Below are 17,218 nucleotides of genomic sequence, written 5' to 3' on the forward strand. Positions count from 1 at the left end.
CTTTTTTGGGTCTCGCTGCTAACAATGGGATTTATTGGGGGGGTATCATTATGGTTAAAGCGGTAGTAAACCCGCAAATTTTTTATTTTTTTTTTAAAACCTGCAAAGCAAAAGGCATAATGAGCTAGTATGCACCGCATACTAGCTCATTATGAAATACTTACCTTAGAACGAGGCCCCGACATCTGGCCCGATCCACGCCGAGGGAGCTGACATGCTCCCTCTGCGTTTCTTCCGGGTATCGCGGCTCCGGCGCTGTGAGTGGCCGGAGCCGCGATATCGTCACTCCCACGCATGCGCGCGGGAGATTTCATTCCGGCCAGTCGGCCACTGCCGGATTTCAGGCCGAGAACCCCCTTGTGCGCATGCGCCGCTGCAGTCAGCAGCGCATACCGAGGGGAATATCTCCTAAACCGTACAGGTTTAGGAGATATTTTTTTTACCTACAGGTAAGCCTTATTATAGGCTTTCCTGTAGGTAAAAGTTAAAAAATTGAGCATACAACCACTTTAATGGTTAGTATAATGCTCTTTTTATTTATTTACATACGGGGTAATCACAATATGTGCTATATGGTTAGCATAGCACATCCAAGGGGTTTGGTTCACATACTTATGCCCTATTTTTAGGGTATCTTGTTTCACATATTTTTTGATTTGTGTATCATGTATGTACACTTGCGAAATATAGGAACAATATGTATTTTTTTCTGTATATAAAATTTTCCTGAACCACAGGGCTTCTTGGGTTCAGTATAGTTTTATAATTAGTTTTCATATTTATTATTTTGACACATAGGGATTATTGGATAGATATGAGAATATTAGTAGTATTGTATTATTGTTATCCTTCATGGGATACAATATCAATGCAAATAGGGTAGTAAACATACACAATATCACAATATCAATACAAATAGGGTAGTAAACATACACAAAAAGTTTTTTCTAAGCAAATTCTAAGGTGTTATTATTTGTGGAACAGTTTGGGGAGTGATATCCGCGTTAAAACGTTCCCTTCCTTTTTGCCCTTATATTAGGTTGGGAGATACGTCTGTTTTGCGCATAATTAAGATGGTTTTATTTGTCGGATCTCTATGTCTCAGAACGAGGTCTGGCTCTATTTAATGGTGGTGCGTTGCGGCGGGCCCGTTCCCCATTGAAAACGTCACGTATGACGAAACGCGTATGGGAGGGCACGCTGTGACGTCACCACGTGTTGTGAGAGGAGGATGGGCTCTCGTTTAGCTGGCCGGCTTGTTTTTTATGCGAATATTTCCTGGTTTTATGTAAGTGTATATCTATTACAATTAAAAGAGTTTTGAAGTTTTTTACACTATGGGAAGCTTCTTTTCTTTTTATATCATGAGCGTGGATTTTGGGTATTAATGGAAATGCGGAGCGGCATGTGACTCTTCACTATATGGATCGTCTGTTCCCGAATGTTAAAGTGTTTGGTGAAGGCGAGGAGCTGCCAGTGGTTTGGGATCATAAACGCTCCTGTGCTTTTACCGTCTGGTAAGCGCACTCTTTTGTCGGTGGTTGGGCACCAGGGCAGGACTTAGGGTGGTGGGGGCCCCTGGGCTTGAGTCACTTTCGGGCCCTACCTTCTATACATTACCATATTTATCGGCGTATAAAACGTGCTGGCGTATAACACGCACCCCAAGTTTAGGAGGGAATTTTAAGGAAAAAACTTTTAGGAGGGAAGTTTAAGGAAAAAACTTACATTTAAATGCCCATCAATGCAGCCTTATCAGTGTCCATCTGCAGCCTTGCCCATCCATATTCAGCCTTGACCAGTGTCATTGCAGCCTTGTCATTTGCAGGCTTGTCATTGCAGTCTTGAATTTTAAAAATGGCGCTGCCGAGATACAGAGTCCTGTGTATCTCGGCGGCTCTCGGGTCCTCTTGCAGTCCCGAACGGAGCCGAGAGTAGTCAAGTGTACTCAGCTCGGCTCACAGTCAACTGTGAGCGGAGCCAAGCCGGGAACACTTGGCTATGTATCTTGGTGGGGCCCCCTATTGGGTGGGGCCCATGGGCTTGAGCCCAGTCAAGCCCAATGGTAAGTCCTGCCCTGTTGGGCACAATAGTGATAAGGAAGTGTGGATCACCGTGGTGCGACTGCTTTCCCTTCTTGAATAACAATATACTCTTCATGGACTTTACTTTATAGTTTTGGTTTATTGATGTTCACCAAATGTCAGTAACAACCCATGCAATCCATACATACAAAGAAACCAAAACAAATAAGTACAGAAATTAAGTTATGTGTAATAAAATGGAATGACACAGGGAAAAAGTATTGAACACGCTAACTGAAATGTATTTAACACTTTGTACAAAATCTTTTGTTGATAATGACAGCTTCAAGACGCCTCCTATATGGAGAAACTAGTCGCATGCATTGCTTAGACATGTGCAGAGTAAAATATTTCGTTTCGGAATTTCGTTTTCGTCCGAAAACTTAATTTATTTAGTTACTCCCGAAATTCGTTTTTATTTATTTCGTTTTTCGTTCAAAAATTGCATTCGTCCGAAAATCCACATGAATTACGGTCGAATCTGTCTTGGAAGGCTTATGGTGTCTGTCGAATGTATAAAGAAGATTCGACGGAGCTAACTATATAGCATACTTTAGAACCCTATTAAAGTCTATGGGACTCCAACGTTCAAAATCTAAAGTGCTAATTTTAAAGGCTAATTTGCAAGTTACTGTCCTAAAAAGTGTTTGGGGACCCGGGTCCTGCCCCAGGGGACATGTATCAATGCAAAAAAAAGTTTTAAAAACGGCCGTTTTTTCGGGAGCAGTGATTTTAATAATGATTAAAGTGAAACAATAAAAGTGTAATATTCCTTTAAATTTCGTAGGGGGGGAGTTGTCTATAGTATGCCTGTGAAGGGGCGCATGTTTCCCGTGCTTAGAACTGTCCCAGCACAAAGTGTCATTTATGCAGGAAAAAAAGTCCTTTAAAATCACTCGCAGCTATTATGAATTGTCGGCTCCGTAATACAGAGAACAGTCATTGAAAGTCATTGATAAAAAAATAAATACATAAATAAAAAAAAAAGCGTGGGGGTCCCCCAAATTCAATTACCAGGCCCTTCAGGTCTGGTATGGATATTAAGGGGAACCCTGCCTCAAATTTAAGAAAAAATTGACGTGGGGTTCCCCCTAAATATCCATAACCAGACCCTTCAGACCCCTCCCTCCTGAACCGTACCAGGCCACATGCCCTCAACATTGGGAGGATGCTTTGGGGGTCCGTGACCCCTCAAAGCACCTTGTCCCCATGTTGATGAGGACAAGGGCCTCATCCCCACAACCCTGGCCGGTGGTTGTGGAGGTCTGCGGGCGGGGGGCTTATCAGAATCTGGAAGCCCCCTTTAACAAGGGGACCCCCAGATCCCAGCCCCCCCCCCTGTTTGAAATGGTAAGGGGGTACAAAAGTAACCCTACCATTTCACAAAGAAAGTGTAAAAAATGATTAAATAAAACAAACACACTTTTGAAAAATTCCTTTATTAAAAAAAAAAAAAAAAAAAGATTCCAGCGGCGGTAATCCACGCTTGCTATCCAGCGACGGACGATCATCTCTCCAGCGATGTCTCATGTCATCCAGCGCAGCGATCCTCCATCCTTCTTCTGTCTCCTCCACGGAGACACTGCAGGCATTACGGCGGCTGATGTTTCTTATATACGGAGGGCGGGGCCACCCGTCACCTGACCCCGCCCCCCTCTGACGCAAGGGGAAACCCGGGGTTCCCCGTGACGTATGGGTGACCCCGCCCCCCTCTGATGTAACACAGGCAGGTGCGGGTCACCCCTACGTCACAGGGAACCCCGGGTTTCCCCTTGTGTCAGAGGGGGGCGGGGTCAGGTGACGGGTGGCCCCGCCCTCCGTATATAAGAAACGTCAGCCGCCGGAATGCCTGCAGTATCTCCGTGGAGGAGACAGAAGAAGGATGTATTCGCTGCGCTGGATGACATGAGACATCGCTGGAGAGATGATCGTCCGTCGCTGGATAGCAAGAGTGGATTACCGCCGCTGGAATCTTTTTTTTATTTTTTTATTTTTAATAAAGGAATTTTTCAAAAGTGTGTTTGTTTTATTTAACCATTTTTTACACTTTCTTTGTGAAATGGTAGGGGTACTTTTGTACCCCCTTACCATTTCAAACAGGGGGGGGGCCGGGATCTGGGGGTCCCCTTGTTAAAGGGGGCTTCCAGATTCTGATAAGCCCCCCGCCCGCAGACCTCCACAACCACCGGCCAGGGTTGTGGGGATGAGGCCCTTGTCCTCATCAACATGGGGACAAGGTGCTTTGAGGGGTCACAGACCCCCAAAGCATCCTCCCAATGTTGAGGGCATGTGGCCTGGTACGGTTCAGGAGGGAGGGGGGGCCGCTCTCTCGTCCCCCCTCTTTTCCTGCGGCCTGCCAGGTTGCGTGCTCGGATAAAGGGTCTGGTATGGATTTTTAGGGGGAACCCCACGTCAATTTTTTTTTTAATTTGATGCGGGGTTCCCCTTAATATCCATACCAGACCTGAAGGGTCTGGTTATGGATATTTAGGGGGAACCCCACGTCAAATTTTCTTCTTAAATTTGAGGCAGGGTTCCCCTTAATATCCATACCAGACCTGAAGGGCCTGGTAATTGAATTTGGGGGACCCCCACGCTTTTTTATTTATTTATTTTTTTATCAATGACTTTCAATGAGTGTTCTCTGTATTACGGAGCCGACAATTCATAATAGCTGCGAGTGATTTTAAAGGACTTTTTTTCCTGCATAAATGACACTTTGTGCTGGGACAGTTCTAAGCACGGGAAACATGCGCCCCTTCACAGGCACACTATAGACAACCCCCCCCTACGAAATTTAAAGGAATATTACACTTTTATTGTTTCACTTTAATCATTATTAAAATCACTGCTCCCGAAAAAACGGACGTTTTTAAAACTTTTTTTTGCATTGATACATGTCCCCTGGGGCAGGACCCGGGTCCCCAAACACTTTTTAGGACAGTAACTTGCAGAATCTTTTCTCTCTGTCAAATCTTTTTTCTCTGTCGAATATTTTCTCTATATAATCTTGGACTAATAGAGGTAAGGTTAAGCACATTCGACCACAGGTTCTATAGACAGATTGTTATTGTCAGAGTCATGTCGAATCTCCTATTCTATATCGAACTGTTGTAACAATGAAAATGAAAATAAAGCATTTATTTATGTTGGATCTTTCGTTTTTCGGATTTTGTGCTTTCGTTATCGTTTGTCAAAACGAAAACGAAAATAGCTGAAATTCGGACGAAAATGCATTCGGACGAAAACGAATGCACATGTCTAGCATTGCTCAGGTGTGATTTAGGCCCATTCTTCCACACAAACAGTCTTCAAATCTTGAAGGTTCTGTGGGCCTCTTCTATGAAGTTTCAACTTTAGTCCGTTCCATAGATTTTCTAATGGATTCAAGCCAAGTGATTAGCTGTGCCATTCTAGCAACTTTATTTTCTTTCTTTGAAATCAATTGAGAGTTTCCTTGGCTTTGTGTTTATGATCATTGTCTTGCTTCATCTTCATCATCCTGGTAGATGGCTGCAGATTTTTATCAAGAATGACTTAGTACATTTTTACAACCTTCCTTCACTGATATGAAGTTTGCTAGTACTGAATGCTGATAAACAACCCCACACCATGATGTTCCCCCCTCCAAAGTTCACTGTTGATATTGGGGTGTTTTTGGGGTGATGTGCAGTACCATTTGACCTCCAAACATGGTGGCATCCAAACAGTTCAATTTTGGTCTCATCTGACCAGACTATATTCTTCCAGTATTTCACAGGCTTGTCTAAATGTTGTGCAGCAAACTTTAAACAAGCTTCAATGCTTTTTCTTTAGAAATGGTGTGTTGCGTGGTGAGCGTGCATACAGACCATGGTGGTTGATTGCATTACTAATTGTTTTCTTTAAAACAATTGTACCTGCTAATCCAGGTCTTTCAGAAGCTCTCCACAACTGGTTCTTGGTCAACTTCTTCTTTTCACTCTTCTGTCAGAAATCTTGTGAGGAGTATCTGGTCGTGGCCAGTTTATGGTGAAATTATGTTCTTTCCACTTCCGGATTATGGCCCCAACAGTGCTCACTGGAACATTCAGAAGTTTAGAATTCCTTCTGTAACCAATGCAATTAGTATGTTTTGCTACAATAAGGTTGCAAAGGTCTTGAGAGAGCTCTTTGTTTTTACCCATCATGAGATGTTTCTAATGTGACATCTTGGTAATGAGACAACTTTTTATAGGCCATCAGTTGAGACTAAACTAGCTGATATTAATTTGCATTGAAAAGTGGGGCAGGATTGTATTCTAATTACCCGACAGATTTCAGTTGGTGTCTTAGCTTTTCATGCCTTTTGAACCTCTCCATTTTATTACACATAACTTAATTTCTGAATTTATTTGTTTTGGTTTCTTTGTATGTATGGATTGCATAGATTGTTACTGACATGTGGTGAAAATTGCATGTCAATAGCACCTTTAGAAATATATTTACCTAGAAAAATGGTGACGTGTTCAATACATATTTTACCTGCAGTATTTACCTGTTCTGCTCAATGATTTTGCACAGATTTCCTTATCTCTTTTATATCAGTCCCCCACTGGTGCTGTCTGCTCCTTCTGTGTACAGATGCTCCCTCAGCAAGCCAGGTGCTAAGAGGGCACCCCTGCGGGCGCACTCCTGAACCGGACTGTGTGCAACCACAGACACACACAGAACCAGCAAGCCAAGCCCCAGCTGCCTTCTCGCTGCTCCTAGTGCCTATTGAGAGAGAGACCAGGAAGCAAGAGCAGCAGTGCTGCAACTGAGAGAGCACTGGAGCAGTGACTCAGGCAGGTAAGTGTTTAAGGATGGGATTGGGTAGATTAGGTAGTGGGGAGTTTTTTTTAACTTTAATGCATATAGTGGATTAAGGAAAAAGAAAACATTTTGAGTTTGGAACTACTTTAACAATTTTTAATCCACAAACTGCTGTCTATTTATTAATCTAAATAGATAGTAAGGTATGTTATATTTACTTGTTTTTTTGCTTCCAGGATTTTTGCCTAGGCCAAAATGATGTCATATATCCCAGGAAACTTCATGGAGATTTTTTTCTTTCATCCAAAGGAGGGAAGGAGCGGCATGCCTGCCTGCATGCCTAATCTGAGTACAGATGGATTCCAGCAAGTAAATGTTACATGATCCATCTGCCCTAAATCAAGGTGTGCCACAGCACAGTGGTGAGCTGTGCCATTATAATAAGTTTTTGTAAAATTACTCCATAATTTTACAAGGTCATGAACTGTTCTATTGTAATAAATCTTGTATAATCCTAATTTTGTAAACATATTTATTCAACTTTAGATATGCGCCAAGAAATCTCCAGAAGAAGCAACTTCGTTGCGAAACTAGTAGAGAAATTTCACCAACTTGGGCATAAGCTGTTGTATCCCTAGCTCCCCCCCCCCCTCCATAGGAGGCCGGGTACCATTTCACTGTAAAACTTTTTGTGTTATAATGTATACATTTGCAACATGGCTGGTTATCAACTAATATTTTTTTAAAGAAATTTTCGAAATAAAATATATGTAATTTTTATTTTGCGTAATTTTTTGGTTATCAAGATAGTCCGCGATTCCACTGATGGTACATGGTTATCTATCTGGAGTAGTCCATGTTAAATCTGTCCCCTTTGCTTCTGTAGAAATGCTAGGGGGATGTTTTTCAAAGTGATTTCTCAAAAAAAAAAATTTGTTCTGCTTTAAGATTGGTTGGCATGAACACAAATTATGCACATCTGAAGGCACCCTTGCAATATCTTCTTTCTCCTAACTCTGAAAAACTTTGCATCTGCTATCTTCCGCCTTCTTTCAGCACATTCCATTCATGCTGAAAGACATGTGTGTAAAAGCATATGATATAAAGAGAATTCTGATTTTAGGGTTGCTGGCATTGAGTAACCCAGGAAAAAGGAGAAAAATTATGGTCATTACTGTAAATTCAATCAGTTATTGTGCACTTATTCTTTAAAGATTATAGACGAGGTTCATTAGACTCTCCTTCGTTTGCATTGTTAAAATACAATCCCAAAAATAATGTGACCATTGTAACTAAAGCTGGCCATACGGTACCCATTTTTTATAATAATGAAAGCATCAGTAACAATAACTGAAATAGTATGCATTATTTGGGGAAAAAAAACTGACACCAAGCTCCTGGAAGCAACAATAACTGCATGCATTCACAATGTTCCCAGCACAAGCACCAAGCGTTGTAAATGCATGCATAGACATAAGCAGGGGACAGAAATGATAAATAATCTGCTTTATTAGCAGAAAGAGTAGCAAACTGGCCAAACATTTTTAACAATTTACTTTCTTTCTCATAAAATAGTCTCCTGAGGTTCTTGACTGCAATAGTTTATATTGCACAAATAGTGGGATTGTCACATGATTGCACCAAAATAATTTTATATCATGATTATTCTCCATGTATGGCTAACTTCAGACACTGTTAGTGATCTCCGCTGTTCTAATTTACACCACCTGTAAAACCAACTTCATGGGAAATTTGAAAAAAATAAAACATGGTCTACTAACATCCCAAATCATAATATTCTAAAACATAGAATGCTATTTAGATGGAGCTAAACTCAACAAAATGAATATTTGCAACTGAACATGTAATCAATGATAAAACAAAACCAACTTAAAAGTATAATGAAAACAAAAAGAGAAACATGGAAAAATTAAAGTGATCTCACGTTCAAAGTCAAGGAAAAAAGTGGGACACTGTTCTAGGTCGCTATAAGACAAGACTTTTAGAAGGTTCCCCATCTGACACCTGTAAAAAAAACAGAAAGGAGGGAATGATGGGTGGGGGAAAATGCTTCTATTTGGGAAAGTGCTGCCTTCAAAGCATAAAACACATTAGCTAATTTTTGAGCAACTGTTAAAATGGAACTGATGCTATTCTAAAGAACTTCTAGAAATATTAACTGTGTCTAAGCAATAAACTGAAAAATTTACATTTTGTCTGGAATTCCTCCTGAAAAAAAAAGCAGTGCGTTTCATGGAATGTACGGGGGCCTAGGCACTCCTGTACACGCTCATGTGTAAGACCCCTTTCACACGGGCTTTCCGATCAGGTCCGCCTGCCAGTTTTTCAGGCGGGCCTGATCAGCCGCTCCATGCACTCCTATGGAGTAGTGGATGTCAGCAGGGACATGTCCGCTGATATCCGCTGATATCTGATCCGATCCTATCTGTGAAATCCAGATGGATGGAAACCCTATTTTTGATCAGATAGGATCAGATGAAAATGGACAGGCAGTCTGTTTTCATTTGATCTCCATAGAGGACAGCGGGGCTTTGACAGGTCCATCTGTGCACAGTGAGCGGAGACAGGCTTGTCATCCACCTACTCAATGGGGATCGGCGGATCGATCCCTGCTGAGCAAAGCGGAGTCCGTACACAGACAAGCCCATGTGAAAGGGGCCTATTTTTACTGTACCTCTGACTACTAATCTCAGAAGATTTATAGTGAGATTTGGTGATGCTACTATTGTGTTTAGGAAGCAAAGCCCTGTCTCTACCAAGATGGCTACCCCCATGCAGTGCAGGACAAGGTTATAGTAAGTCAGTAAGGGGAAACTATAAATTGCTAAGAGACAAAAGGCATAGCTGGTGAAAAGCCCTTTGCAGTCTGCCTGCCTTTTTTTGGGCACAAAATTCAGTTCCTCTTTAAAGCAAACCTTCTCAGAAGGAAGTCTGTGAGGCTACCTTCTTAAAGGCTAGCTTATTGCTTGTTATACTTAGCCTCTAACTTCAGTACATGTTGAATCACTAATCCTAAATGCATATACAGATTAGGAGTTCTGATTTCTCTTTGACTTCACTTGCTGGATACTTGTTTCTGGTCAAAAGAAATTTAGAAAAAGCAACTTTCTGATTACCGCTAGTGGCTACCGCAGCTGCTTGCGATAGTCATAAGTGAATCTGGCCGGCTGGTTGTACCCAAGTTGATTGATCGATCAACCTTGTACATTCAGCCTGCCCACTAATAGTTCGAATCTTGACTGGTTCCTGTTGAACTGGCAGATATTCGAACTGTATATGGACAGCCATAATATTTCATTCACAATGGGTTCCACCTAGGGTGTAAAGCCACTGACGGGATGCATTTCCTGTCCTTATTCCAGTACCAAACTTGTTTCCAGTATTTTAATCTCCTGCTATAGGCATAATGGATCCATGTAAGGAAGTTCCATAGGCAGACATTAGCTCCACAAAACAGCGATTGCATCGGCTGAGAACCCAAAGGCGCAGGTCTCCAAAGTGCTGAGTGCCAAGAGATATACGTATATGAAGCTACACTCACCTGTTCGTTTTGTTCCTCCATGACAGATAACAGAGGTGCATCAGCAAACCTCAGAAATTACAGTAGTACTGTCAGCAATGCCTGATACCGATAAAGTCATGACTGAGGCATGTACAGAAAGTATTGATGGCGATCAATGCCAGAAGTACAAGCTGTACTGAGAAGTTTCCATCACAGACAACTGATAATGTTTTTAATGAGACAAGATAAGGCCCAATGCTTGTGGATTGGTTATGCCTCTATAGCAGACATTCCACCTTTGTTTTGTATGGTATTTATACATGAACTACCATCTAAGACTAAAGGTTTTGTGCATATTCCTCTATCAAAGAAGGTGTAAACATTTTATGTCATGCTGGGACAGAGAAATCAGTGGATATATTAGGCTAGTCAAGCTATGGACAAGAAAAGATGTGGTTCATGGCTATTTATGTATTATGTTACATGTGACAATTTATAGATGTCAGTAAATATAGGGTTCTGAACTGTCATGTGTACTGCTCAATTAATGTCAATTAATGTATTTTACTGACCTGCGTTTGATGTGTGTTCCAAAAGCACATCAAACGCAGAAAAACAACACTCATTGACATGAGACTAATTTCAATCTCAGGTTATTCCTATATAAATATTATTGTCTTACCAATAAATATTATCTACAGTTACATCAAACTGTTCTTGGGGATACAAAGCAATGTTTAAGTTTTCCTTAACACTGGGATCTTTTTGTTACATACTGTGTATTCTGTAGCATTCAGGCTAAAGTTAATTTTAAATTATACTTGTCTGTATATTAAATATTTTATCAGCAATTATATAATGAGAATGAATCATTTGTTGTTGGTAGGTTCATAATATCTAAAATGGAAAAATCAATTCCAACCCTAAAGGCAGTAAAGCTGAACTCCAGGCCATCATAAAAGACACAAATGAATTCAGCTCTGTATTAACTACTTCACATCTTTGGAAGTACTACAATATCTCACAAAAGTGAGTACACCCTTCACATTTTTTAAAATATTTTAATATATATTTTCATGTGACAACACTGAAGAAACAGCACTTTGCGACAATATAAAGTGGTGAGTTTACAGATTGCATAACAGTGTAAATCTGCTGCCCCCTCAAAATTACTCAACACACAGCCATTAATGTCTAAACCGCTGGCAAAAAACCCCCCTAAGTGAAAATGTCCAAATTGGGCCCATATTGTCAACATTTTGTATGGCCACCATTATTTTCCAGCACTGCCTAAACCCTCTTGGGCATGGAGTTCACTAGAGCTTCGCAGGTTGCCACTGGAGTCCTCTTCCACCCCTCCATCCTCTTCCACTCCATGATGACATCACAGAGCTGGTGGATGTTAGAGACCTTACACTCCTCCAACTTTCCGTTTGAGGATGCCCCACAGATGCTCAATAGGGTTTAGGTCCGGAGACATGCTTGGCCAGTCCATCACCTTTACCCTCAGCTTCTTTAGCAAGGCAGTAGTTTTTTTAAAGGTGTGTTTAGGGTCGGTGTCATGTTGGATCAATGCCCTGCGGCCCAGTCTCCAAAGGAAGGGGATCATGCTCTGCTCCAGTATGTCACAGTACATGTTGGCATTCATGGTTCCCTCAATGAACAGTAGCTCCCCAGTGCCAAAAGCACTCATGCAGCCCCAGACCATGACACTTCCACCACCATACTTGACTGTAGGCAAGGCATACTTGTCTTTGTACTCCTCACCTGGTTGCCGCCACACACGCTTGACAACATCTGAACCAAATAAGTTTATCTTGGTCTCATTAGACCACAGTAGTGATGGACGAACTTCCGACGGGACGTTTCGCGAACGCGAAACGCGAACGGACACAAACGTTCGCGAAAACGACCGTTCGCCGCGGGCTCCATTGACTTCAATGGGAGGCGAATTTCGCAAACCTTTAGGTCGAATTTGCGGCCACGGGGTAATTATTAGGGGGTAGCACGTAGTCCCACCACCTGGACAATAGCATAATACATGTATGAGGTGAATTTGGGATCGATAACTACAAGCATTTTTTTTTTATTTGGGAAATTGTTCTGACAATTCAGGACTATGGAGCTAATGAAGGCAATGGAGGAGAGGGAAGGTCAGGGACCAGGGTAGGCAAACAAGAGGGTGCAGGAGATACAGAGCACTGACAGCAGCACCGTAATACAGAGCACTGACATCAGCACCGTGACATACAGCGCTGACAGCAGCTCCGTGACATACAGCGCTGACAGCAGCTCCGTGACATACAGCGCTGACAGCAGCTCCGTGACATACAGCGCTGACAGCAGCTCCGTGACATACAGCGCTGACAGCAGCTCCGTGACATACAGCGCTGACAGCAGCACCGTGACATACAGCGCTGACAGCAGCTCCGTGACATACAGCGCTGACAGCAGCTCCGTGACATACAGCGCTGACAGCAGCTCCGTGACATACAGCACTGACAGCAGCTCCGTGACATACAGCGCTGACAGCAGCTCCGTGACATACAGCGCTGACAGCAGCACCGTGACATACAGCGCTGACAGCAGCTCCGTGACATACAGCGCTGACAGCAGCTCCGTGACATACAGCGCTGACAGCAGCTCCGTGACATACAGCGCTGACAGCAGCTCCGTGACATACAGCGCTGACAGCAGCTCCGTGACATACAGCGCTGACAGCAGCACCGTGACATACAGCGCTGACAGCAGCTCCGTGACATACAGCGCTGACAGCAGCTCCGTGACATACAGCGCTGACAGCAGCTCCGTGACATACAGCACTGACAGCAGCTCCGTGACATACAGCGCTGACAGCAGCTCCGTGACATACAGCGCTGACAGCAGCACCGTGACATACAGCGCTGACAGCAGCTCCGTGACATACAGCGCTGACAGCAGCTCCGTGACATACAGCGCTGACAGCAGCTCCGTGACATACAGCGCTGACAGCAGCTCCGTGACATACAGCGCTGACAGCAGCTCCGTGACATACAGCGCTGACAGCAGCTCCGTGACATACAGCGCTGACAGCAGCTCCGTGACATACAGCGCTGACAGCAGCTCCGTGACATACAGCGCTGACAGCAGCTCCGTGACATACAGCGCTGACAGCAGCTCCGTGACATACAGCGCTGACAGCAGCTCCGTGACATACAGCGCTGACAGCAGCTCCGTGACATACAGCGCTGACAGCAGCACCGTAAGCAGCCCCAGGAGGAAGTCAGCACAGCACAGGGATGGTGTGATCCCCTCATAATAAGAACCCCCAGGAGGAAGTCAGCACAGCACAGGGATGGTGGGAGCCCCTCATAATAAGAACACCCAGGAGGAAGTCAGCACAGCACAGGGATGGTGGGAACCCCTCATAATAAGCAGCCCCAGTAGAAATATGACACCGCTCAACCTCTTCAAAGAGGAGGGTAGGGGCATATAGTACGGTGTGCTTTTTTGGGTCAGGGAAGTGAGCCAAATGAATTAAGAAGGTCTGTGTGCTTGATTCCAAAAATTGTTTATAGACATATACATGGTCTACTGATCACATGTGTTGAATTCCTCCGAGATCCATGCCTCATTCATTTTTAGAAATGTGAGGTAGTTAACACTGTGGTGAGCTAGGCGAGTACGCTTATCGGTCACAATCCCCCCTGCTGCGCTGAACGTCCTTTCGGACAGGACACTGGATGAGGGGCAAGCCAACAGTTCGATTGCAAATTGGGCAAGCTCTGGCCAGAGGTCAAGCCTGCCCACCCAGTAGTCTAGGGGTTCATCACTCCTCAGAGCGTCCACATCGGCCGTTAACCCAATGTAGTCGGACACCTGACGGTCTAGGCGTTCCCTGATGCTGGATCCGGATGACACCTGTCGATGGGTCGGCTGAAAGAATGACCTCATATCCGAAGTCACCAACACATCTTCAAACCGGCCTCTTCTTGCAGGCGCTGTTGGATTGGTACCCGCAAATCCTTCTCTGGGAGTGGGAATTGCTCCTCTGCCAGCGCACGCAAAAGCAGAATGCAGCATTTCTCGAAGCAAGGCCTGGAAGTGCTGCATTCTGACAGCCCTCTGCGACGGCGGTAACATTTCCGCCATTTTGTGTTTGTACCGGGGGTCTAAGTACGTTGCCACCCAGTACTGGTCCTTGACCCTCATGCTTTTTATACGGGGGTCCCTATTAAAACACTGGAGCATGAAGGCCCCCATTTGCACTAAAGTGGAAGCGGTGTGGTGGCCTGGCTCCTGCTCATCATCCAGGATAATGTCGTCCTCTTCATTCTCCTCTCCCCATCCTCGCACAACAGGGATCCCAGAAAGGTTTAAAGCATGCTCTTCTTGCTCCTGCTCATCCGCCCCGGCACCATCCTCCTCTGACTCCTCATCAGACTCCTGTTGTTGACTTGTCTCAGATAGAGTAGCCCCCCCTGGGAATTCATCCAGCATTGCGACTTCCTCATCTTCCCGCTCCTGCTCCTCCACAGCCTGATCAATGACACGACGCAATGCACGCTCCAGAAAGAAGGCATAAGGTACCATGTCACTGATGGCGCCATGGCTGCGACTGACCAGTTTGGTGATCTCCTCAAATGGCCGCAGAAGTCTGCATGTGTCGCGCATGAGCAGCCACTGGCGCGGTGAAAAAAAACCCAGCTCCCCAGAACCGTTTCTTTCGCAGAGTTCATACAGGTAGACGTTAACTGCACGTTTCTGCTGGAGCAGCCTATCAAGCATATAGAAGGTTGAGTTCCATCGCGTCGGGCAATCGCAAATAAGACGTCTGACCGGCAGATGGTGTCGCCGCTGAATGTCAGCAAGGCGAGCCATGGCCGTGTAAGATCTTCTGAAATGGGCCGAGATTTTCCTTGCCTGCCGCAAGATGTCCTGGACCCCAGGGTATTTGACAAGGAATCGCTGCACGACCAAGTTTAAGACGTGTGCCATGCACGGCACGTGCGTGATTTTGCCCTGTTTCAATGCGCTAAGCAGATTGGCACCGTTGTCACACACCACTTTACCAACTGTCAAATTGAGCGGTGTTAGCCACTCATCTGCCTGTGAACGCAAAGCTGAAAGGAGTGCCGGGCCAGTGTGGCTCTTTGCTTCCAGGCACAACAGACGCAGCACGGCATGGCAACGTCTCACCTGGCATGTGGAATAGGTTCTGGGGAGCTTGGGCGGTGCAGTGGAAGAGACGCTAGCAGCGGAAAAGGAGGAGGCAGCTGAGGAGGAGAGGGAGGAGGATGGAGTAGGAGGAGGAGAAGAAGAGTCAGGCCTGCATGCAATCCGTGGCGGTAAAACCAAATCTACACGGGTGCCACGGGTTACATGCTTGACGGCCGTCAGAAGGTTCACCCAGTGGGCAGTAAAACTGATATACCTTCCCTGCCCGTGTTTGCTAGACCACGTGTCTGTGGTCAGATGTATCTTGGCACCGACACTGTGTGCCAGAGATACATTCACTTGCCGCTGAACATGGCCATATAGCTCTGGGATGCCCTTCTCTGAGAAATACTTCCTTCCTGGGACCTTCCATTGTGGTGTTCCAATGGCCACAAATTTGCGAAAGGCCTCCGAGTCCACCAGTTTATATGGCAGTAGTTGGCGGGCTATGAGTTCTGACAAGCCAGCCGCCAACCGTTGGGCAAGAGGGTTATCCGGCGTCATCATTTTTTTACGCTCAAACATTAGGCCCACGGAAGCCTGCCTTTTTGCAGAAAAATGTGAGCTTGGCGTGATGGAAGGTGGAGTGGAGGACAATTGTGAGGAGAGAGGAGAAGGAGAAGTAGAAGACGAGGCTGGACGGTGAGAGCCTGCAGTGTGGCTTTGTGTGTTCCGTTGCTCCCACTGGGCTCGGTGATGGCTGCTCATGTGCCTTCTTAAGGCGGTCGTCCCTAGGTGAGTATTGGGCTTACCGCGACTAACGCGTTGACTGCAAAGATTGCAGATGGCAACGCTATTGTCAGCAGCGGACACGTTAAAAAAAGCCCACACTGCGGAGCCATGTGCCGGTGTCCTGGGAGCGCCAGATGTGACCGTACATGGTCGATGACTCGCTCCTGATACATTTGCAGTCTGCTTTGTCCCTGCTGTGCAATGTAAGTCATTGCTGCTTCTCCTCCCTATCTGCTGGTCCATATCTCCCTCTGAACTCCCCTCCTCTTCCTCTCTTGTGGGCACCCACGTGACATCACTAGACACGTCATCATCAACGTCACCTTCCCCACCGCTATAAGTAGAGTAGGCAGCAACACCGGGGACCAACCTCCTCCTTGGGCTGATCTGGGTACTGGCGTCAGACTGCTGAGTAGCGCTTGTTGCTACCTCCTCTTCCTGATCCAATACCAAGAGTGGCTGCGCATCAGAAATGTCCTCTTGATATGGATCGGAAAATAATTCCAGTGACTCAAGCGGAAGGTATGTGGTGGTGGTGGTGGTGGTCGTGTTGTTGGTGGTAGTGTCTTTGGGGGTGCACATAGCAGAGAGTGAAGAAGAGGGTGCAGATCGAGAGGATGAGGAGGGTGCAGAAGAGTAAGGCTGAGCGAGCCACTCAACCAAGTCTGGTGCATCCTTTAAAGTAATTGAACGCACCTTCTGCAACTTCCCACTTTGGCTCAAGCCTGTTGCTCCTGCCCTACCCCTACCACCCCTGCGGAAGGGCCTGCCTCTTCCTCTGCATGTCATTTTTTAAATGACCCTGTGACAAAACTCTTAGTCCCTATACCGCTGAAGGACTGCTGCAGTATAGGTGAGCGGTCAGCAGTGGTGCACGTCAACCCTATCTATTGTGGACCTATAGCGGTCC

The 17,218-nt window shown here is 45.1% G+C and overlaps 1 protein-coding gene and 1 long non-coding RNA gene across 5 annotated transcripts in view; one reads left to right on the forward strand and one right to left on the reverse strand.

Annotated features, from left to right (window-relative positions):
- LOC143982936 (CYFIP-related Rac1 interactor A-like) overlaps positions 1-17,218 on the reverse strand; it is a 97,547-nt gene that overhangs the window by 32,862 nt on the left and 47,467 nt on the right. For 2 of the 4 annotated variants that reach the window (XM_077482086.1, XM_077482085.1), the window contains exon 3: positions 8,803-8,882. The exons of the other annotated variants lie outside the window; for them this stretch is intronic. In XM_077482086.1, coding sequence (XP_077338212.1) covers positions 8,803-8,875 — 73 coding nt within the window. In that variant the 5' untranslated portion in view covers positions 8,876-8,882. The remainder of the gene's footprint in view (positions 1-8,802; positions 8,883-17,218) is intronic. 4 annotated transcript variants of the gene reach the window in all.
- On the forward strand, positions 6,556-7,637 carry LOC143982939 (uncharacterized). Its single transcript, XR_013274544.1, has 2 exons — positions 6,556-6,893; positions 7,094-7,637. It is a non-coding gene; the product is annotated as an uncharacterized LOC143982939 (long non-coding RNA).

This window comes from Lithobates pipiens, unplaced genomic scaffold (assembly GCF_037356315.1).
Source record: "Lithobates pipiens isolate NorthernLeopardFrog02 unplaced genomic scaffold, aLitPip1_a1.2 Scaffold_16, whole genome shotgun sequence".
Classification (NCBI taxonomy): domain Eukaryota; kingdom Metazoa; phylum Chordata; class Amphibia; order Anura; family Ranidae; genus Lithobates; species Lithobates pipiens.